The following is a 25,323-nucleotide window of genomic DNA, read 5'->3' as shown; positions in this document are numbered from 1 at the left end:
TAGAGGTTGGTAAAACCACTCTGAGGAATAAAATTTACGTGTCATTTGCTTGGAAAGAGTTGCTGTAGCTTTTTGTTAAAGGGAGTCCTGGGCTTCTTTAAATAAGTCAACCAGCATGCAGAGAAGGATGATTTGGTTCAGGTAGGATACATACATATATAAAATATTTCTTATAAAGTCCCTCAGAAAGAAGTTTTAAGAAAGTTGGCAACATCACATAAAAGGAAAGGTTGTCTCCTAAATGTGTATTTTGTTGAAAGACAGAAAAGAGTGGGTAGGAGTATGCTGCATTCTTGTGGTGGAAATTGGTTTAGAACAGATAAAAGAAATTATTTCTTTTCATAGCAAGTAGTGAGTATGTAGAGCTTGCTGCCACAGAAGGTTGTGAGGGCCAAGAGAATCAGCAGTTTCAGAGAGAGAGATTAGACAATTTTATGGACAACAGGCTGAAAAATAGATGCTACAAGGAATAGGCAGTAATGTGCCTCCAGATATCCCCAATCCAACAGCTATGGATGCTAGGGGTGGGGGCAGTATGAAGGGAACAGTCTGCAGAAAGCAGCCAGGCTGGTACATTCTCCCTGCCCAACCTGTCCTAATGTCACCACCAGAGACACTTTGCAGGGCTAGACAGAACATTGATTTGACCCAGTAAGGCATTTCTTCTGCTCTCAAGTGTGGTGAGACACAATTTTAGTCCCATTTATAAACCTAGTTATTCTTTTATTTGTTGTAGGTCTATAAAATACCAATTCCGCAACCTAAAACACAGAGGTCTCTGGCAAATACAGAGTTATGTGAGACCAAAAATATTTATTAAGAGCGATGTTGTCCTCATCCAAATTCATGCCAAATCCTATGCAAGATGTTTTATTATTTTTCTAAATTATAGGGAAATCTGTAGTGTTGTAAATAGAACCTCTTTCAGTAGTAAACAGGAAAAGGGTTTGATTTGTTACTATGTTGGCATAATATATTATTTATGTTACTAATACATAATATCTTTTCTAGGTGCTGCTAAGAAGAGTCTCCAAACACTTGACTTCTTATCTAAATCAAGGAATAAAAAAAATTAGTAAACATTAAAATGCTTTCCATGTCTGCATCATATTCCAGTTATTTAGTCATCACAATTTCCCATTGAAATGAGAAAGTCTGAAAAAGTTGACAAGGTTGAGGCAACACGAACAGTTCATCTGAGAATCCAACTGCATCTCCCTCTAGGGACTAAAAGGGCATAACTTCTCTGTGCCTGAACAGATTGCTCCCAACTGGAGCAAGGGGGAAACAGAGACCACGTCCTAACTCCTTGAATCATGTTGCAGCTGCAGCTCTTCTCAGGCAGCACAATACAAATCTGCTCCTCACTCAGGCGCTACGGCTTGGAAGATTACAACACAGATCAAAACGCCTGAATCTAATGATAATGCACAAGACAAACTTGAAGAATTACAGATTTCATAAAGCATCTTTCAAACTAGTAATAAGATTGTAACAATTAAGGAAAGGCTGAAAAATAGGTAAGTCTTTTCACCCAGCTCTTACACAGGGTGCTTTAAAATCAGTCTTCTCATATTTATTCTCCCTAAATATTCAATACTGCATGCTTAGTGACATTTCTTAGAAGCAAAATATGACTTTCTTCCTGACCCACTCAAAGAAAGAGCTCTGTATTGGGAAAGACAGGCACATCCTCTTACTAACTGACTTGTTATTCCTGTTCATCACTCCTGAACTGTGCGAAGAAGCCATTATCACCAAATTACAGTCTACAAAATGCATGGAATAAAAACTAAGATGATTTGGATGGAGACAAAACAACACATTATATCCACAATGTATGTTGAGAGCTTTATTAAACAAAGTTGTAAGGAAAGTCACATATCTTCTTCCTCTCTTGGCTGTCACTTTATCTATTTCCTATGCTCCATTACCTCTGCACAAGCCCAGGAGGTGCTGGCACGTAATAGCATTTCATTCTTGATTGAATTTACACTGAGCGTTCCCCTCATATTATGCATACATATGATTTTGCATTTTATCACCACTTAAAAAAATCTTGTGAACCCCATGCAATACTTTGGGGAACGTACCTTATAACCAAATTTTAAAAAGGATATTTTTAGTTCCCACAGATGCAAAGACACAAGAATTAAGTTCAAGAAATCTTTCTGCAGTTCTTATTCCTGAAAGAGACATGATTATAATGCATTGTGCATGTTTGCTGTCATTTTGAAACTGTGCTCCAAAGTAGCTGTTGCAAGTAGATTAATGCCAAAACAGATAACAGTCTGCTCTTTGATGGCCAAATGGTTAAATGGTTTGGAAATCTGAGATAACATGTCTAACATTTCAGTAGCAAGAAACATACAATCACTTTTGTTACGATCTGCCCCAATTTTGTGTCTAAGAATAAGAATTACAAATGATTTTGTCATTGCTCAGTGAGATATGCCAGGATTTGTATTGCAGCTGAAATATGATCAAAACAAGTAAAGCGTGTTGGGTTTGGTTTTTTTTTCAATAGAATCAACAGTGTCTAAATAATTCGTAAAGAGATATGAAGACAGGATCCCTGCCCTGCACAGTTTACAAGCTTCTTCCCTAAGAACTCATGTAGCAAATCTCTCTATATATGGGTGACCAAAACTGACAGGTATCAAAGATAAATGAGAATACTGCAGAAAGGATGAAGATGATAATAAAAATCTCTGCATTTGGGTGATAAAATTAAATGTATAATTTGTTAGACATTATAATCCTACTTTTTCAGAGAAAGTGGGTATGTAAACCAGCAAAATTTCAAGTATGTTCTGAATGAATACTTTTTTTTTTTACTTTTTGTACATATTATGGTCAGTAGCATACGATCTGTAAAAGCAGACCAAAAATATCTGGGAACACTTTTTTTTTTCCCCCTCTTCTCCTGTAAAATGGCCTACGCACAGAGTGGTGATATATACCATATTTATTTCTCTTTTGGTCTTGCCTCTTCTATTCTCTTATTAAAATAAAAAAAATAAAATAAAAAAAATTTCCATGTTTTCACAAACAATTCCAAAGTACTGAGTTTTCTCTGAATTGTAAAATGAAATTCAATTAATATGCTTCAAAATGCTACTCCCTTCTCTCCCATAACTGCAAAGATAGGAGTGTAAATTTAACCAGATTTCTATCATGGAGAGCTTCATTTTAAATAATGTTTTGGGGGTTTTTGTGTCATTATTTTTAAGTGACAGAGTTGCTTGCATTAAACCGTACCAAACTAAGAAAGTGAAGTTTAAACATTAAGAATTAGTGTATTGAAAAAGTTGCACTGTTTAACCTGGATCACTCTCCACACATATCCTAGATTTCATCAAAACAGAGGGACAGACATACACAAATGCCTGCATATTTAAAAGACATTTAAGACCAATGAAATAATTTAATTGAGAGAGAGAACTGAATATTAACAAATATTAAAAAGTATACCATAGTATTTCAGAAACTACTTGTAACAGGGTACTTTCCTGGAAGACTGGCATTAGAGGGGACAGAATTGTAACTGTTTCCATTAAATCTCACATTTCTTACTGAATTTCTCATTAAAAGTAGCTTTCCACTTTGATGTGGACACTTGGCTTTATCTAAAAGTCTTTAAAAAAAAAGTTCGTATGAAATGTAGTAGAAAGAAATTGCTCTGAGAAAATGCTGTGTAGTTATTCCCATCTTTTACTATCTGAGCTTGCTTTACTTCAGTGCAAATCATAAAATAAGAACTAAAAACTAGTTCTAACATTTAAACTTTATGCTACTTAGCAGTTATTTCTGAATTATTTCAATATTTCTCTTCCCAATTAGATTTTTTTTGTTTTTCTTTCTCTAACCAGAATACTAGCAGACAGACAGACAGCAGGGTGCTGCCCAGCAACAATATGCCATGGACAACTCTTACAGGAACTTGAATCCTCTATACTGTGCCACCTTTGTCACAGTGCCTCCCTCACAGGGAAAATTCAAATAAGTTTGGAAAAGAAAGGAAAAAAATACAGAGATGGATTGAAATGAAGTCAAAATGTCTCCAAGGAGAAGAATCAGTAGCAAAATATTACAAGGAAAAGATCATAATTTTCTGTTGAGTATTGTGAAAATGTGCTTGTTTTCACATTATTTTTAACGATCCATTACATTTCTTTTGATGTACAGGGAAGTGAAAATGAGTCTTGCCATTCATTCTTTTTTTTCTGAGTTAGTACTAAAAAAAAAATCCGCTATTTATACATTTTTTGTGTTGGAAATGATAATTACAGTGAAAAAGTCTCATTATGCAATGGCAGTAGAAGGACAGAAAGTTGAAAATGATAACCTAAATGGCTATTTACCCATCATTCAAAACAGGCTGAAGAGTCATTTATCCTATATATCGTTAAGTAGCATCCCTGAACATCAGTCCTACAGCAAAGCCTAACAATGATCATATAGCCCATGCAGTTCAGAAACAGGCATACAGTGAAACATGAAGTCAAGAGAACACATTTTCTGTGAATCCTGTGAATTTCTGTGAATCCTACAGTGAAAAACCCCAATTTTCTCATAAGAAAAAATATATGCTTTGTATTCTACACTAAGAGGTTTCCAAAGGCTGTCCTGTTATTTTAATTAAGATTTGTGATTTTAAGATTGTCTAATGAAAGAATTTCAAAGGAATTGGGTAATGAGCACCCAAGGAAATTACAAGTCAGGTGCATAATTTCCTTAGATTCCACTGACAATTCTGGTTTACGTATAAATCATTCTAATTATTGGAGACATACAAAATGATTAAATTAATACAAAAGTACTCATAATTAAACAAAATACATGAATTCTCATCTTGACAAGAAATATTGGAAAATAATTTAATAAAAAATAGAAACTAATATACAAAATGAACCAACATGACTGAATAGAAGTTTCAATGCAAGATTTTCCTTAATCTCATCATATTTAGCTAGAAAGTTTAAAAGAAAGATACTTGTTAGACATCGTTCACAGGTGAGTGATGTTTGACCTAAAACTTCTGCAGTCCAGCAGGAGGAGGGGGAGGAAGGAAAATTTACTGACATTAAATTTGCATCAACTAATCTAGATAAAAAAGCAAGAGCATTTCTATCTTACAAATTTTTCTCCTTCACTGAATTTTTGCAATTCATCAATATGGACCTTTATACAACTATGTCTTAAAGAAGACTAACAGTCTTGCAAACATTTCCAATTCAACAATTACACTGTTCTTCCTACCCTTTACTCTCCACCTACATTTCATCCATCTTTCCTGTCTTCTCTTAACCATAACCATAAGACCTGTGAGAAAATTTCTCCTACTTTTTCCCCAGCTCAGAACAATGATCTAAATCCTCATTGAAACCACTTATAAATATACACCTTTTTCCATCCACATACACCTTATAATTCAAATGCACAGAACCCCACTAATTCTTTTCCTGTAAACCCTTCTGTCTCTAAATCAATCCTACCAACAATATCTGTTGTGGTTATTATTGCAGATGTGTATAGCTCTGGAAGAAGTAGTTTAGTACAGGTAAGCAGAAGTGCTATTTTTGAGTTCATAACATCAGCCCCAACATGGTATGATACACCTTACAGTCATTGCTCAGAAGGGCCAGTTGGCTGTGCTCATACCCAGTTCAGCTTCCGCTGCCTCCAAAGCGCTTCCCCCTGACTTGCACCAATCTGCACGAGAGATCCGCTTCAGTAAATTACTACTAAATTTACTAATTTTATTTCCTCTAAATTAGTCAATGAATATTTACAAAATACAAATGGCTCAGACAGTTGATTTTATTAACTGACTCACAGCATGTTGATGCTAAGCTCTTAGAGTTATCATCTAGTACCCACAGATATCATTTGATTCCCTAGCATCTATATTCTTGTTCTTTATCACATGCTTTAATGACAGGTCTGGGAGGGAGGAGGGGAAAGCCCCACCTGAAATCACACTACCAGCAAACGAGCTAAATATTTTTATGGGTTCTGATGCACTGTTATTTCTTTGCAAAACACAATCACTTTGTCAGAGCTGAATCCCACATCTGAATGTCATTATAGGAATGTGCCAAATATACCAGTTTTCATCACAGAAATATTATGCCATATGGGCCACATATGAAGAGGTAGAAGGATTTATAAGAACAGTTAAAAATGCTATCAGTGCTGATCACGTTGCACAGTAGGAATTTAAGACACACTGATAAGATACCACAAAGGAAAACAGTCCCATTCATATGTTCAAACATATGTCAAAAGGTTGGACATTTACCCTGAGATCTAGTCCCACACCATGCCACCTTCAAAACTGTCTGTTTGAATAAATGATTCTGCAACATACGCAGTAAGACATCTCTGGTAACTCACAATAGCCAAAAAGACATCATTCTCCCCACAAACAGAGAAATGCTTAAATTCACCTCCTGTTTATTATTTCTTTCCTTTATCTTCCTTGCTTCTTGGTCAAAAAATATAACAGATCTTTCTCTGAACAGGAAAGTGAAATAAAATAGGATTTTTGTGTTACCTCAGAACCATTTTTGCAAATTATTAAAAACAGCTTCTACTCTAATTACTAGTAAGTTCTGATCTTATTTTTTTCCAGAGAAACAGTGTCAAACTGTTCTGTTAAAAAAATCAAAAATGAGCTACTTTGAATATGAAAATATAGATTTTCACCTTACCACTGCTAATATTAGAACATGATTTTTCTGTGGTTTTGTTTTGGGGGTTTGGTTTTGTTTTTTTTTTTAAATACAAAAAAGCAAATTAAACTAAAACTTAGAGCTATGGTATTCAGGGGTGACAAAGGAGACAGGTAGGTGAGAAAGAAAGAAATCAGACAGTTTTCCAGTGTCTCAAAGGACTAACATCACTGCCTTTGGTCTGGCTATCCAGGGGCTTATTTGTGGTAGCGCAAGTTGGGAACTGGCTGTTGTGCATTACAGGAAACCTGCTTGGTTTGCAGGGTCATGTCAGGAATCTGACTGGGGGCAATCACAGAGTCACTGCATTCTCCGTGGAACGTCCTGGCTCCATCATACGGATATTTTCCCATAGGAAACTTCCCCACCAGAAAGGCAGGAATGAGCCAGACCAAGTGTAGGTAGGTATCTATACCTGAGCTTGTCACCGAGCTTGTATTGAGAGAAACAAGCCATTCCAGGAAGCAATTCACCTCACCTATTGTAGACGTCCACTTCAGAACCAGGCAGACTAAACCACAGATGTGCTGGTTTCTTTCTACTGAATTCGGAGATAAATTAGATGAGTCTTGGTCAAGTTGTTAATCAAGTTTGAATACGTGAATTGTAGGCAATTATGATCTCCTCAATAATAAATCAGAGAATATATACATACAGCTACAAAAACCTCAATGATCTATATTTTTTTAACGCTTTATGCTTATATAGAAAAAAAAATGTCTAGATATAAGTTACAATTATTTACATGATTTTGATTGTTCTACTTTGATATTTTGTTAGGCCTAGACTTGTATTTTTATTATGCCTTATTTTCTCTTCTTAAGCAATTTCAACATTCCTGTTATCAATAAGCAAGACCAGATGTGCGAGATGCTGAACAATTACAACTCTCAACTCTCTTGCTTTCCAGCATCTTTCCAGTGTTGATTCTACTACCTAATTTCCACTTCAATGAATTATTTTTTTAAAGGAAATCTACCCAATATTATCATTGCACTGTAATAGTCTGGATCAAAGAGCATTTACTACAAATTTATGATCTATTTTTAAGATTTGACATCAGCAAAAAGCTTAATATCAGTAGTCACTGACAAATTTGGGATAGTTATACCCTGCTCTTGCCTAGTTATTTAAGCACACAAAAATGAACAGTAAACATTATATATTTTTCGTGTTGACTGGATCAGTTAAGCTCATATTTTTTCACCCTGAATGGTCTTCCTACCTTTTATCAACTATTTCTGATTGGAGGTTTTACAATAATCCCTCAAGAAAAAGATGAATAAGCATTATCTTTTCTTAAGCTCTACTTCTGTGAGCAGCACGTAACTGCAGCAACTGAGTTACTTGCATATTAGTGGCTAACAGGAAAACTTTTCTTGAGCAAATAGAGTAGATAGTTGCAATATTTGAACTGCATGAACCCCAGTGTGAATTCCATGTTTAACAATTCAGCTGGAGAATTTGACAAGTCCAGAAGCATGAAAAAGAAAGTTGGGAGCTGGCTGAGGTGACTAACCCTCTATGTGTGAAACTCACATTTGGCTGCACAAAATCTTTCATTTAAGCAGAAAGCACATGAGCAATTAGGAGTGCCATGGTGATAAGTTAAATTGATCTTTTAGCTCAATAAGAGCAATGGTCCACAAAACCAGCAGAATACAGTTCTGGGAATTGATTTGTTACCTTGCTTATTGTATCAGCAAGCAACAGAGAGAGACGACAGGTTTGAGTAATGTGAAATGGCCCACATTTACTACAAAAACAGTTTTCTTTTAATTAAGTCCTCCTTCAGCACTTGATTGTGTGAAGACCTGAATTCTCTGGTTCAATTCAGAAAAATACTTTAATGTCTTTCTTGAGGAAAACATATAGTCTTATTGCTTTTAATAGGATTACTTTCATATTTCAAGCTCGATGTGTACTCAGCCATTTTCTAGGATTTCATTGCAGTGCATAGGAACCTGAAAAATTAATTTTCTGTCTATTTACATTGTAAATTTGTTTTCTGCTAATATGAATGTTTGAGAATTTATTTTTGCAGTAGTGAAGAAGGGTTTGTTTTTATATCAAACAAAACAAAAAATAAACATACAACCTCCTCCAACCACCTTCCCCGACTAGTGAAAGAAGAAGATAACCTAGAAATGCTAGAATCTAGTGTTTCTTCAACATGTTGTTCATCATTAACAAAGGACATCAGCTCTTAGAGGTGTTAGGCAAAATCAGACATTTTGTCCTCATCTTCTGCATGCAAAATTCAGTTTAGTAGAAACAAAAAGAGAATATATTGAAGAAGAGACGGTCCAAAGGGGGACTCCAGGCAGCAGAAAACAGGCCGGTAATGGTCCACAAAGGTGAAGAAGAAGGTGTGGCAAGTGAGTGAAGATCAGGCAAATTCAGAGCACAATGTCCCTCTCTCCTCAATCCCCCATAATACCAGCTTCCCAAGACATGCAATTCTCTCTCCCATTACTTCTCTCCCTCCCCAGAACCACAGGAACTTATTGTTTATTCATCTTAAATCTAGTGACGATGCATACCTAGTGGTGGGTCATATGAAGAAATACATGTGTATAATGGTTAGGCAATGGAGAAAAACATTCAAGATCCCTGTGCCCCTGAAAACAAATATGCCTTTATGCCTCTCTTATGGTGTTTTTATAAATTTTACCTTTCACATTTAAGCAGCTCTATGTAACATAAAATTTAAATATTTCACAGGAGCTTTAGTGAGTTAGATGTCTGCCTCCTGCTTACATTTGAGTCAACTACTTATTTGGGTAGTTTTCATTACTTCACGTGAGTGTTATAAAATAATATATCTATGTAAATGAACAGAGAACTCTCCATAAGAGCTTCTCTAAGTGCAAAAAATTATTATACTATTCTACTGGGAAAAGAGAAAAAGGAATTCCAAGAATTTGGTTTACTGCAATAGAGCTAAGTCACTAGAAACCAGTTATTTGACACATCCCACAGCTTAAAAAACCTAGTGACATTTTTTTAAACAATCCCTTCATGAAAAAGGATGATAATGACACTGCTGGCTGCTCTGCCTCAAGAGGGAATTGTCCATCTGCTAGCAAATCCCTGAATCTATATTATTATTAAGCAGTGTTTATAGAAGTATCAGAGTACCCTTGGCACATTGAGAAACCAATAGGGCACATTTCAACACAGTAGATTTTTTTTTTAGTTAAAATTCTGGGATTGTTTTCTTTTCCACATAAAAGAACTGTGTTTCAAGATCAGCTTCATTAGGAAGTTCTGCTGGGATTTGATGTTTTTATTTTCTTACAGAGGAAAACTTATTTCTCTAACAGTAGCTCCATCTCCTCACACATAAAATGAGCAAATATACAATTGTTCCCCCTAGTTTTAATTTGCATTTTATGATTACAACTAGATTAGAATTTTATACATTACATCATTATTTAGAAAAAAGCTGCTTTTATATGTCCCACAATTTCTCAATAAAAACAAAGCCATTATTACCTTTTGTTACTACTGCTAATAATGTATATTAATATGGATACAAAAATACAGCCCCCTAAAACTTGTGTAACTGTCCTAACAGATCCTCACTACTACATAGAACTAAATAATTTGTCAAAATTTTATCAGGACTGCTCCAGCTCTTATCTATCTATCTATCTATCTATCTATCTATCTATCTATCTATCTATCTATCAGGACTGCTACAGCTAAGGTGGGAGGGGTGCAAAGGTGGCATAAAGCCATGTTTTCCTTCCTTTGAAATGTGCTTCATTGACAAAGTATACAACACAGAATCTTGTTATTTGAGAATAGGATTCATATATAATCACAGAATAATTTAGGTTGGAAGGGACCTTTGGAGATCATCTTACCCAACCTACTCGTCAAATAGGGCCAAATTCAGAGTCACATCAGGTCACACAGGTTCCTGTCCAGTTTTGTGTTGAATATCTCCAAGGATGGAGAATCCACAACATCTCTGGGCAGCCTGTTCCAATGTTTCATTATCTCATCATGAACATTTTTTCTCCCAATATCTCATCAGAATTCCCTTTGCTGCAGCATGTGTCTGTTGCCTCTCATCCTTTTGCTGTGCACCAGAGAAGAGGCTGGCTCTGTCTTCTGTACAGTCTCCCATCTAATGGCTGTAGGCAGCAATAAGGTCCCTCCTGAGTTCTACTCCAAGCTGAGCAAGCCCAACTCTCAGCCTCTCCTCATATGTCAAGTGCTCCAGCCCCTGACCACCTTGGTGGCCCTGCACTGGACTCCCTCCCTGTCTTTCCTGCACACTGGGAAGCCCAAAACTAGACACAGAACTCCAGATGTGGTCTCACAGATGTTGATTCGAGGGGAATGATCACTTCCCTCAACGTGCTGGCTAGGGTCTTATTAAATGCAGCCCAGCATCTAGTTAGGCTTTTTTTGCTGCCTGGGCACACACAGAACTCCTGAAGGTTTAAGCAGTTTTTACACTTTCTAGCACAGCAGGATTTCCCCATGGTCCACAGTGTGGACAGCACATAACTTGAAACAGTCTTTTCATACCCACGGTATGTTTGTAGAGGGCCCAATGCAGCGGGTCTCTGAATTGCACATACTAGCGGAATGCAAACACACACAATGAAAGATTGATTTGGATAAAAATTTGACCAACCCTGATCTACTTCTATGACAAGGTGACCTGCCTAGATGATGAGGGAAGGGATGCAGATGTTATCTACCTTGACTTTAGTAAAGCCTTTGACACTGTATCCCACAGAATTCTCCTAGAGAAGCTGGCGGCTCATGGCTTAGGTGGGTGTACTCTTTGCTGGGTAAAACACTGGCTGGATGGCCGAGCCCAGAGAGTTGTGGTGAATGGAGTTTACTCCAGTTGGTGGCCGGTCACAAGTGGTGTTCCCCAGGGCTCAGTTTTGGGGCCAGTCTGGTTTAATATCTTTATCAATGATCTGGATGAGGGGGTCGAGTGCACCCTCAGTAAGTTTGCAGATGACACCAAATTGGGCAGGAGTGTTGATCTGCTTGAGGGTAGGAAGGCTCTGCAGAGGGATCTGGACAGGCTGGAGCGATGGGCTGAGGTCAATTGTATGAGGTTCAACAAGGCCATGTGCTGGGTCCTGCACTTGGGTCACAACAACCCCATGCAACGCTACAGACTTGTGGAAGAGTGACTGGAAAGCTGCCTGGCAGAAAAGGACCTGGGGGTTCTGGTTGACAGCCAGCTGAATATGAGCCAGCAGTGTGCCCAGGTGGCCAAGAAAGCCAATGGCATCCTGGCTTGTATCAGGAATAGTGTGGCCAGCAGGAGTAGGGAAGTGATCGTGCCCTTGTACTCAGCACTGGCGAGGCCACACCTCGAATACTGTGTTCAGTTTTGGGCCCCTCACTACAAGAGAGACATTGAGGTGCTGGAGCGTGTCCAGAGAAGGGCAATGAAGCTGGTGAAGGGTCTGGAGCACAAGGCTTATGAGGAGTGGCTGAGGGAACTGGGGTTGTTTAGTCTGGAGGAGTGGAGGCTGAGGGGAGACCTTATCACTCTCTACAACTGCCTGAAAGGAGGTTGTAGCGAGGTGGGTGTTGGTCTCTTCTCCCAAGTAACTAGCGATAGGATGAGAGAAAATGGCCTCAAGTTGCATCAGGAGAGGTTTAGATTGGATATTAGGCAAAATTTCTTTACTGAAAGGGTGGTCAAGCATTGGAACAGGCTGCCCAGGGAGGTGGTGGAGTCACCATGCCTGGAGGAGTTCAAAACACAAGTAGATGTGGCACTTCGGGACATGGTTTAGTAGGCATGGAGGTGTTGGGTTGACAGTTGGACTGGATGATCCTAGAGGTCTTTTCCAACCTTAATGATTCTATGATTCTATGAAAAAGAGTAGGTCAGGTAAGGTCCAGTGTTGATGGAATAGGTAATTTATACTTATAAGATAGGTCAGACTTAGAAATACAGAAAAATATATTTGCTATTAAAAAATGCAACCCTAGTGAAAAGTGTATATATCTAATGCTCAACATATAAATGCAAATGAAAATGAGTTCCTACACTCTTGTCCTTTCCCTGCTGAACCTAACAGGATGCCAGTTGCACTAATCATGATAATTTATATTTTCCTGGAAGCTTATTTGGCAGGAATTGGAAAAAAAAAATCAAATTATTTCACAATAGGTCAATAAAAGCAAACAGAGGAAAGTTATCTTTAGGCACAACTGTAGTATTATTTTTTGTTTGGATGATGATTTACAGCCTGACTGAAAACTAATTGAAAAATGATGAAAGTATTTCTTTTACTTCAATGAGTTTAGAATCAGATCCTTAGAGGTAAAATTTTTATGTGCGTCCTAGTGAGTAACATTGTAGAGAAATAAGGAAATGGCTGTTAATCACACTCCAAAAGACAGTGTTTAGACAGCTTTTTTATTGTTGCAGAAAACAAATATACTCTCTAACATACTGTAATGAGCTGGCCAAGCTATTTTAAAATATCAGCTGTCTTTATGTGCAACAAAGTATTAAAAAAAAAGTCTCCTGACACATATTCTATATCCCTTGAGGTCCAATTTTCAGATTAATGGATTTTTTTCGTCTTTTTTTCCTCCCTTTTCCCTTCAAAGACTCAGATTTCCAGGCCCTCTAGAGCATCCTGCTGCATTTTCTACCCTTTAACAATAAGCTTAAAGGCTGACAGACATTTTTTCATTTCCCTCTACTCTATAAAAAAGCTAAAATCTTTCAGCATACAAACCTTGTAGTTCTAACTTTTTCTAATATATTTAGAAATCTGTTCATTTATTAGTTTTTTTATTCACTTCAAAAACTGAAACCAGCCTTCCAGTAGTCTCATAAATTAGAATTAATTTTAAAAGTCTAACAGCATGACACAGTATTAAAGAAGAATTCTGCTAGATATCCCATGTTAAATAGAACAACAATAACACTCTGAAATATACATAAAATAATGATAGCAGTCTCCTGAGCAAATATATCCTATGGTGAAATTCATAGAGGTAAAGGAGGTTTTGCACACCATTTAAGCCATAAAGTCACATGTAGGGTTCTGCTATCAGACGAGGTGCACAAAAATGCCAATGAACCCTCCAACATGCTGCAGAATCAGTTTCAGCTCCAGCCCTGCTGTGGGAGCTAGTTGATCCTGGTCCAACAGTGCCCCAGGGAATGTCTGCAGCTGTGTGTTCGTATGGAAATAGAAGATCCTAGAGAATGTGAAGCTTTGAAAACAACCCTCAAAGCAGCATGACAGCACGGAGAGAGGGATGGGGCAAATATGCTCCTGAAGATTGATTCTGAAAGTGTGAATGTCAGCTTCCAACTTACTGGCACCGTACTTGGATTCTAGATTAGTGAACTCCTTTAAGCACATCAGAATACTAAACTGGAAAACATTCAGCTCCAATTGTAAAATCTTCTATGATATTCTTCAACAGTACATTGTCTGAATATGTGCTACATGGGTTTTTTCATGCGTATGTCACTAATATCAAACTTCTTCACACCTCTGTAGAACTTGAAGTACACTGTCCAAAAGGTTGAGGACTTCACCTCACCTATAGCTTACACTTCTGATATATGGATGATATATGGATATATGGACAGACACAAATGTCTGTGGCTGTAACTACAAGTTTTCATTCAACATGGGCATATTTAAGAGTACACTGATTCATACTCCGTAATACAGAACTACAAACTTTAATTTGGCAATTACAGTGGCTTCCCTAAGAACAGGATATAAATTTGGAAAACTGTATTTTTATTTCCACAAAAATTTATGTTGGAAAACAGTTTGGACAGAAAACTTCCTATTCATCTGATCTATCAGAATATTAATTGTAAGGTTGCATACAAAAATGCATGTATAATTATAAAGTTGTATAGTAAAATGCATGGTACGTAACCATGGGAAAAGATAGGTAAAAAAATCGTCAAACACGGGGAATGTCAGTTAAGCCCACTCTTTCATCTGAAGTCTGTTAATTGCATGGTTTATAAACAAATATTTTTCCTTAACTGTTATTTTACTATCATCAGCTGCACAAGATCCTCAGCTATTGAAAAATCAATTCAGTAATTAATAGTGAAAACAATCTCTTCATTCCAATTTTGTTTACTTCTCTAATTGACAGAAGATCAAACCTACTTTTTGAATAGTGACAAATTAACTGAGTAGGAATAAATTATGTGAATCTTTTTGGATGACTACTTTAGGATGACACAAATCATTACCTAAAAATATCTTTTCCTCTTCTTTACTTAAAAGTCTCAGTAACTAGCTTGGCTGTAGGTCTCGTTCTACATAAATACTTTTTTCAGATTAATCCCCTCCACTTCACCTAACAGTGTAGACTCAACCTATACGCTTAGAATCAATGAGTAAAAATAGGCACTGAAAATTGTTTGTAGTCAAATTCATTAGTAATATTACTTATTATTATACTTTTTAATAAATAAAATCTATGTTCATCCAGTACAACTGAAAGCCATGTTTTCAATAACATATGTCAAAAAGTTTGGATGGACAGCATGCCTTGGCAAAATCCATGGACAGAATTCAAAATTTAAGGAGATTATAGTATTTGATCTCTTTGAATGGCATTGTTAATTATCTTCAAGCTTTGCACAGCCTCCATGATTCACTGCTTTTAGTAGAAATCTATTCCTGCTGCAAACCTTCCTCAAAATACAATGATGCCAAAGCAGAGTTTCTGAGTAAAGGCTTGCAGGCATCTTAAGTAAGAAGAGGTTTCCATTTTTCCATAATATAACAAAATGTAGTTTATCATCCTGTTCCTCTGCCCACAATTTTCTCTTTTATGAAGAATCTCCAACTGGCCTTCAAATATAAAACATCTTCATTATTTTGAAGTAAGGACAGTGAAAAGAAGCAACAGTGTAAACTGTATTCTGTCATGTCCCTCACCTACTTACATCTTGGCATATTATATATTCTCAGTATTTCCCATGAACTTTATTTGCAGATGAAGGTTGTCTAAAGAAACAACATATGAGTCTCATGTCAGCCTGCCTTACATTTATTTCTTTGAGGATCAAATCCTGCAAAACCTCAGTCTTCAGGCAGATGAGTAAAATATAATAATTTTCCTCTAATGAAAACATGGATGACACTAATGCTAATATTAAATTTCTTTACTACACAGTTTTTAGTGTCTTTTAGTTTAATTATACAGAATTTAACAAGATATGTACATAGATGACTAAAATATGTAATGCATTTGCTTGAAAGAAATGTATACCACTCATTTGACAGAAAGATTAACTATAGATGTTTGAAATGAATAGCCATTATTCTACTCTTTTAGTATGCTCCTTTTACTACATAGTGTGTGCACCACTTGGGAGAATTTAAGTTATATTGTTGCTTTCATTAAAGGGAAGCTGCCACTAAAACAAGCCTTTTTTAGAATAGTTGTCTTTTTTGTTTTGCTTTGTTCCATAATTAACCTTTGTACATGCTATTCACACAAGAGTACCAATTCACTGTGATCACCTCCGAGCAAAGTTCGAGTGAGGGCTAACGATATCTTAGAATTTTATGGAGGAAAAATATGGCAGAGTTAGTGGCTGTGATCTTGCGACACAATCAGATTGAAATGAACTTAACCAAAATGCCCTCAGAGACTTAGCTTCAGCAGCATTACATGCTGCTGTGAAAGAAAGGACAACCTAAGGTCACTTATTTTTACCTGGGTGATTTGGAAAATGTCCTGTTACATACGTTGCTAGGATATGGGACTTCTTTGCTTTTAAAATGTTTGCTTTGACATTTCAATTTCTTATTAGAAATGGGTGTCTCTGTTTTGAAAGAAATATGAAATGGAAACAAAACTCCAAAAGAGTAAGAGCTTGGTAGCACGCCAACGGGACTAGCAGTTTGAAGTGTTCTAAATTCTGGGTGAGCAACTAGAGATGAGTTATAATAAAACAGCTTTCATGGAGCATGTATCTGTATGATGATGAATTTTTATAAGGGAAGTAGTCGGCTGTGTTAAGATGGTATTTTACACCTAAAGTAAAAAAACTGACTAAAAAAAAAAGTCAATCTACTAAGATGGAACTCGTATTAAAGCTTACTGAGATCCCTGTAGAGGTGCAACAAGCTCTCCAAATAGAGCACAATGCAATACTGTGACTTTCGATGACTTTTAAATCACAACCACAGGAGATGTATGACTATGATCTTTTACAGAATATACAGATCTGGGGAGGCAAGCACTACTTTTGGATTTCCAACTTAGATCATATCTGGCCTGACTTTTCAGAATAGCCAAGTACCCACATGTCCAACTTCATCAGCTCACATACTGCTGCAGGCACTCTACACATTAGAAAGCAGGGGCTTTTTTTGAGAAACCTAAAATTCTTTGTCAGTTTTGAAAATTCTGACTGCTAATCTCACCTAATAATCCAGTGATAGATTTAGGAGCAGAATCAAAATTTCATGACATTCATTTCCATGTATTAAGTGATACTAAGATGATCATTAGAGAAGAGGGAGACAGTTAACAGAACTGCAGTCTATATTTAGACATTGATTCTTCCATTTCATCAGAGAATATATTAAATGTCACATTCTGTTGCACAGCCAATTAGAGAGGTAAGCACAACAAAAAAGAGTTTTCCTGCTGGTTTTGTTACCAGCACAGCATGGTATCAAAAAAAGAGACAGGGCTACCCAGCAAGGAACAGAAGTGAGAGGAAGACTGCAATAGTGCTGGCTTAACCAGATAAAATATTTTAGCCTTGAGTTAAGATGAAATGCAGATATAAACCAGTTCATTTTAAAACATGTATAACGTTAATTGAAATTCTCAAGAGTTAATAATTTGATCTTGTATTTAAGTAAAAGAGATCTGCAGAGGAAGCAGGCTATGGATTTTGCCTGCCAGAATAATGTGCTAAAATGAGCCATAAGTAAGAAAATAATATAATCCCAAACCAAGTATTTGACAACATAAAATTTTAAAAACAAAACGATTCTGAAAAAGATTAAGAGATAATGTGTAAACAAGTCTTCTTTGGCCCTCAACCTTTTCAAATGACATAACAGCTATTTTAATCTAGTGTCCTGTGCAGGTGATACTGCAACTATCACTTATTATTAAAATATACCCATGCCATTTTAAAGATATTTTAATTACTAAAACACTGTATAATTCTACACAGTAAATATTGTGATCATGAATCAAGATGAAACAAATATTTTACTAATCTAGAAGGTAAAGCAAAGCATAAGTCTCAAAAATAGAAAGTTTAAAGCACTGAAAAAAAGGGAAATATAAGAAAACAAGCAGAATGAATCCTGAGACATCTGCATATTTTAATATACGTGTTCTTATAAAACTGCTTAGTACAGATACTAGGCAAAATGTGCCCATTGTTTTTCCATCTCTTTCTACTTTAAGCAAAGAGAAAGAATGTCAATATCTTCCTTACAATAAATCAGATGTTCTAGGAGGAGGAGGAAGCAGAAGAGAATCTTATAATGGAGAGTCCTAAACTCAGTTTAGAACTGAACTGAATGGAAATTTAACACTGAAAAGTTTTGCACAGGCAAGCCAAATCTTTTATATTGAGCAATGTTAAATCTAGAAGGCAGGTAATTACTTTCAAACTGTATAATACCAAATTACTTTTATTGCTACCGAGTTGCTAAAGTTTAGCCTTTTTTTTTTCCTTGCACATATATTTCCATATTTTTCTGTGTTTTCAAAGATAAGTAACACTGATGCAATCTTGCTGACAAAACACTTGCATTAATGAGCTGTTCTTTTCTTAAAGATGACTTTTCATAACCCAACAGCAGCAGGATATAAGCCTCTCAAAGTTATTACAGAAGCAAAGTAAGAAAAGGTATGAAACAGAGTATCTTTTCTCCTGGCAACCTGGAGCTTACTATGCAATTCTTCCTTTGTCATGGGGTTTATATTTTAACCATTGGCTTGCATACTCTTACAACACAATCAGTACAAGCAATAGAAAGATAAAGAGATCTGCCTTAAATACCAGAGAAATTATTAAATACTCTTTTTTTTCCCTCAATTAATTATCTTAACATTTAATCCAATAATTGTGTTTATGGGATAAAGTAGCTTAAGTAACAACTACATGTATTGCAGCCTATCATCTCTCCTGTGTTCCTTGTTGAAATGATTTAATACAGAATAAAGATCATGAGGCTTTCAACTTGAAAAATCACTGTTTCTCATACCTTTTGTTTGATGATCATGTCGTTGATATCATCAAGATCACCTACTATCACTCTCTGAGATTTTATCTCTCGATCCAGTCGAGAAAGCCAGTCAGTGAGTTCTGCCCATGCCTTATTGAAGTCAGCCAAGGCTGGAACCTCCAAAAGCACAGAAGATGGCATTTCTGGTTTGAAGGTGGTGGTTTCCTTGGTTACCCTGGTTTGTGTATCCACAGCAACAGTTTCACCAGAAGTTACTGAAAGAAAAAAAATGCTAAAATTACTGAATAAATGAACTATGATAAATGTTTATTTCAGTAACAGAATTCATGCAGTAGAAAGGGTAACACAGAAATAAGCTCATTTCTTGATGTTATGTCTACTGGAAATATGAAAAATAAAACTAAAAGACTGTATGAATTCATTTTCCCACAGTATTTCTATTATAGTGTATGCTTAACATTCAGCATTCTCAGCATATTCAAATTTCATCCTTAAAAGACTAGTGGGACCTAGTAACACTAGCAGAGATCTCAGTGTAATAAGAACCCCTCACTCAAGGTCACTGAAGTATTGCTACGCATCAGTCATCTTCCAAAATCTAGTAGTGTGGTTGGATCTGCCAAGGCTAGAGGCAGATTGGAAAAAAGTTGGTTGCAATATCCAATGTATCACAGCATGACCATGTATCTAGAAACATGTTTCTTCCATGGTCTCCAGTCACTCTGTAGCTGTGAATATGTCTCACCAACAATATTCTCACTTACTGTTACCACCAGGTATTTTCCATAGGCTCTGTGACCAATATGGAAGCTTACACAACACAAAATTCAGTCTTGGCTGATTCTTGATTTTTCCTCCTTGTAACTTGAAAATATTACGTGCTATTATTTGCATATTTGTGGATTTTTTTCCTTCTGTTTGAAGAAAATGGACACCTCTCCTTTGTGTCCTTTCTTGCTCTGTTAGCTGGGTTTTAAAGAATCTGTTCATTATTCATTGCTTGTATTGGCGAAGTAATCAACACTGAGGCACAGTATCTTTCTCTGCAGTCAGAAATGATGAGAGGTGCCACAGATAGCTACCATTGGACAGAGAGGCACATAACATGAAATCATTAAGAATTTCAAGACTGATCTTTCTTCTTGACTTTTGTTATTTACAAATAGATGGCTACAATCTGTTGGGCTATTTTTGCCCTCCAGTTAATAATGTAAAAGCAATTCATTATGCACAATATTATGGCAGATGAGGCTACATTGAATTGTATTTGGTTATTTTTTTCGCAGTTTTTAAAAAGTCCAGTCAAACAAGAAAAATACTAAAATAGGGAAAACACAAGAACTCATGGCGTTGCTTCACTGAGGTGCTAAATCATTAAAAGAGAGTCTACCCTTCAGAGTAGCTACAGAAACCCTATCTGAATCAACTGCCTAAACAGCACAATAACTAAGCAGGAAAGCTGAAATAAAGCTGTGTGGAGTGTGCCCTCCATTTTCTAACACTGAACTGCAAAATATGGTTATTGAAAAGCAAATATAAATTTCTAAAGGACCAAGATGTTTGTTTGCATTTTTCCCAATCTCCTTACAGAGGAGAGAAAACCTGTTTCCTGCACTCTTCCTGTGAGGTAGCTTGTCTTTAACAGAAAAAACCCACCAAAACCAGTGTCACCCCATGCACAGTAAGGTTTTTTTTTTTCTGTCTAGTACTTCTGAGAGTCTGATGGTTTCCCCCATTGGCATTCATGCCATTTCAGCAAAGTCTGTCTGAAGTCTGAAAACTCAAGTAGCAGGTGAGGGTTTGACCGTTTGGCCATAAAACAAATTGAAACATCAAAACAGTCAGTAACATTAACTGATCTTGCCAAGGAATTTAGCAGCTATTTTTCACTAATGAGAAAGGTTTTGAGTTACTTCACTGGGGAATCAGTGACCCTCTTCAGCGCTGCAGAAAGGGAAAAAGCTGTGCACAAGCATCTAAATGACTGTCACTGTAAAAGCACCACAAGATGCTGTCAGCATTAAAAATACTGTATGATTACAAACAATTTACCAAATCAACTAACATATACATTATTTATCTAGCCTGAATAAATGGCAATATTATGATACTAAAAGTGACTCCTGCAAATAATTTTTAATGACACACACTGCAATTAAATATATTTATCCACCCATCCATATCATTATTGAATTTCTGAAGTGCACTCCTTGTACTTTTCCTTTCTGTACTTTAAAATCACATACCTGTGGATAACTATGAAGTAAATTAATTATTGTAAAAGGCTGTTCTAACACAGCAAGTTTTTAATTAAAATGACACAAACAGATGAGAAAATAGATATATCTTTTTCTGACATGGAAAGAGGTTTGTAAGAGGTTTTTTGTAACATCACACTGTTTGCTATAACAGAGTATCTTTCATGGTTATGGATTAGCAGTTTTCAATATCAAAAGCAAAACAGATAACCCTAAAGGATCTCTTTCCATCACTCTTTTTTCATTTTTTTAAATTTTTACACATAGATGTGAATAATTAATAATAACGATCTGTACTCATCAGGTTTTCTTTCATCTCTGTTGAAATTACTCCAGATATTTTCTGTCCCATTCTGTTTCTTTTTACCTAAATTATGCAAATGAAGCAGAGATTAGCTCAACTCACTACTGGTGAGGCCACATCTGGAGTACTGTATCCAGTTCTGGGCTTCCCAGTACAAGACAGCTATAGAGCTACTGGAGAGAGGCCAGTGAAGGGCCACAACAATAACTGAAGCATCTCTCATACGAGGAAAGCCTGAGAGAGCAGGGACTGTTTAGCCTAGAAAAGAGAAGACTCAGGGGGGATCTCATCAACATGTATAAATATCCAAAGGGAGGGTGCAAAGAAGACAGAGCCAGGCTCTTTCCAGTGGTGCCCTCTGACAAGACAAGAGGCAATGGGCACAGACTGAAACACAGGAGGTTCCTGCTGAATATCAGGAAACATTTTTTGACTCTGAGGGTGGGTGACTGAGCCATGCAACAGGTTGCCCAAAGAGGCTGTGGAGTCTCCATCCTTGGAGATACTCAAAAGCTGCCTGGACACGATCCTGGGCAGCCTCCTCTAGGACACCCTGCCTGAACAGAAGGTGTTCCTGAACCATCCTGAACAGATGACCCCCAGAGGTCCCTTCCAACCTCAACCACTATGTGATGCTCTGATTAGTCAGTCCCACAAAATGACTCCTAACGTAGCAGAGTTGTTAACCGTACTTTTTAGTTCTTACATGCCACTTTGCCCATAGCTGTTAGCCCAAGATAATGGGGAGGGCATTCAGTGATCAGAAGGCAATGTACTGAACCTATCATTCACTAATGGACACAACTGGCTGAGTTTATGGCTTTTAGCAGAGGACTCAGCTCATTACCTTAAAGCAACAAGTTCCAACTCACGGTTCAAAGTCCGAATCTTTGGATTCATGCCCCCTCCACCCAGCCCTCACTCCCTGTTTTGGAGGAGATGGGAAACAGATCTTGAAATAGTAAATGGTGCTCAGCACCCCAAAGTGTTTAAATAGTGAATGGTGCTTAGCACCCCGAAGTTTCCTCCTGTGGTGGCTAGAGAGCAGCACACCATTAGGTGCTGCACTTTCACACTTTGGTGGTAGCAGCCATCATCTCTCCCATCCCTCTCCTCAAAGCAGCAATACACTATAGCTTTCCTTTTCTGTCAGCAGATGAAGGAGTGTTTGGCAACTACAGCTGCAGGGGAGGAGAAAAGGGGAGGAAAGATTAACTTCTTCCACAGAGTGGCAGATCATGAATGGCTCCAAAAAATGGATGGGACCAACACAGTTGCCAACTTCAGGCCATCAAACAAAGATAACATTTAAAACAAAGCCACATCAAGCAGAAACAGTGAGAAAGGAGGGAACACTGTATTAAGATCTGCAAGACAATGAGAAAGGAAATTACATAATGTTCTTTTAAGGCAAAAGGAACTTACAATAGAGTTACTTTTCATATACATACAAACAAGAACTGTTTTGTTTGTAGATTCACTTGTTATTTTGTTCACTTGCTAATGTACATTGAAGCTAGAAAAGAATGTCAACATTAAAAAAAAAGTATTATTAGTAGTTACTTAGTTTAACTGAGTTGGCACTTACAGATTACAAACTTCAGTGGTCTGAAATATCTCCCAGAAAATCACTGAGAAAACAAAATATTAGTCATCCCTTTCTCTGTCTTCATTGCTCTGTCCAGAAAGTAAGGTGGAATCAAAAAGGGTCACAGAATAATCATTAGTATCCTCAGAATTATACACAGTGTTTTTCTGCCAATATAGTAATTGCAGTTTAATAGGAATGCCTTGGTTGTACTCTTTTAATGTTTACAATCAGAAGGCTATTGTATTTTTCATCTTTGTTCAGTGGGGGGAGAAAATAGCAGAGAAGTCTTTGAGCATGTCTGTCTGATGAATGTCATTTAATTGCCTGAAGGACAAAAAAAAAAAGCAACAAACAGCACAAACTATAAATAAATAATGAAATCAAAATATACCATAGTTTTCTACAGATTTCAAAATATTTTGTTTGTTTTTATTTTTTTTTGTTTTAATGTTGTCTTTTAGAGCTTTCTGCGCTTGATGTGTTTTTATGCCTTCCCCTCTCTGAGCTGGATATTAAAAATCTGTCTGACACCTAGAGAAAATTATATACCAAAGACATAAATTCACAGAATTGTCTATATTGTCTCACCCCTGGATGGGAATTCTACTCCACAGATCATTCACGATTTCCTGTAACAATTCCAAAATGTCATCTCATTTCACCCTCTCCTCACATGAACTCCATAATATTGTAGGTCAAAGTGATTCAGAGCAAGGCTCATTATTTGCAGTGAGGTATTCCATACAATGGTCAAGACACATGCAATTACTGAAAAACATAGTTGAGTGTTTCATTCCAGAACTTTACCAAAGCAGTTTAGTGTAGAAAGTATGCATAAGTGTTGACTTCCAGTCTTTACCAAGGTGTGGATGCTTAAGTCCACTTCCATCTGTCCTAAAGTTCATGTAAAGGCCTTGTATTTCCTCTGTGACTTCAGAGATTCTTAGACAATAGGAAAACAGTTGCGTAGTTTGGCATTCACATAGGTTAAACAGAAGTTGTCTTATCCCAGAGGAAATTTCTGTTCTCATCAATATTTCAGGTAAATTGAAGAAAAACTTTCTAAAATGGGACTCTACAGAGCCTCCACAAGTAGACTGAGGGTGTCTGATAAGACTGCCTTGGCATCTCTTAGCATCTCACATATTTTGGGCTGAGTATACACTTAAGAGTTTGCCAATTAGTATTTATTTTTTATTTATTTTTCCTCTAGTGGCAGCTATTCCAGGAGGGTATTCCTAATCTTCTAATGTTTGTGGGTTTACTGCTCTGGATTTTGGCTCCGTTTTTTTTATCCCTTTTTTTTATCCCTTTATCCCTTTTTTTATCCCTTTTATCAAGAAACTTGAAATACTACAGAGAGGACTGGAAGGTACTAGGAGAAGTGCACTGTCCAGTATAATATCTTCTTTAAAAGCTTCAAGATCTACCACTATCTACCGTTATCTACCACTACTGAGGATGGTAATAATCTGTTAAAACATTTGAGTTATCAAATTATTTATAGCAATTACCTTTAGAAAGTGGTTGCACAGTAAGTTTCTCTTCTGACATTTATCTTGCCTCACAACAAATACACCACTTGAAACAGTACATCTGTCCCCTATTTCTCTTTCTTTCATGCTTGCACAGATACAACATGGTTCATTCAACAGAAGCATATAAATGATCGATTAAAATTAATAGAGAAATATGAATCAACATTAATTACACAATATGTAGCAACAGATCTCATTCTGAAACAATTTATCCAGAACTGCACTGACAGTTTCTGTGACTCAAAGGGGATAGTTTGTTGGTTTTGATTTTGGGGCTGCCTTTTTTTTCCCCAAGACAATTTAGAAATGCAAAACTAGAATTAAATTCTTTTTTTCAAATATCTGAGTGTCAAATTCTATCCTACTGCAACACATCAGAAATACAATTAAGGACTTAATCTTTCAACTTATTTAAAGGTTATATCAGTTCACTCCTGTGATATGATAAACCACAAAACCAAAAAGACAATTAGAATTTAAGACATTAAACCACACCAACCTGTAGCTTTTAAGGTAACTTCTCATTAGCACTTTCTGCTGTTTAACAAAGAAGGAAACAACATGGAACAATAAAAGGAGAAAAATAAAACACAAAAATAAAATGTCTAACAAAAAGCTGAAAAACAATCTAACAATACTCTGTTAGAGTGTGATTTTCAAGGTGTGAT

General features: G+C 36.5%; 1 protein-coding gene across 8 annotated transcripts in view; it reads right to left on the bottom strand.

Annotated features, from left to right (window-relative positions):
* The window catches only part of DMD (dystrophin), a 1,157,417-nt gene that overhangs the window by 329,727 nt on the left and 802,367 nt on the right, over nucleotides 1–25,323 (bottom strand). For all 8 annotated transcript variants that reach the window (XM_075520648.1, XM_075520634.1, XM_075520658.1 and 5 more), the window contains one exon: nucleotides 18,983–19,218. In XM_075520648.1, the coding sequence (XP_075376763.1) occupies nucleotides 18,983–19,218 (236 nt within the window). The remainder of the gene's footprint in view (nucleotides 1–18,982; nucleotides 19,219–25,323) is intronic.

The sequence above is a fragment of the Mycteria americana genome, chromosome 1, assembly GCF_035582795.1.
Source record: "Mycteria americana isolate JAX WOST 10 ecotype Jacksonville Zoo and Gardens chromosome 1, USCA_MyAme_1.0, whole genome shotgun sequence".
NCBI lineage: Eukaryota > Metazoa > Chordata > Aves > Ciconiiformes > Ciconiidae > Mycteria > Mycteria americana.
Note: the sequence above shows the minus strand (reverse complement) of the source record. Positions and strands in the feature narration are given on the sequence as shown.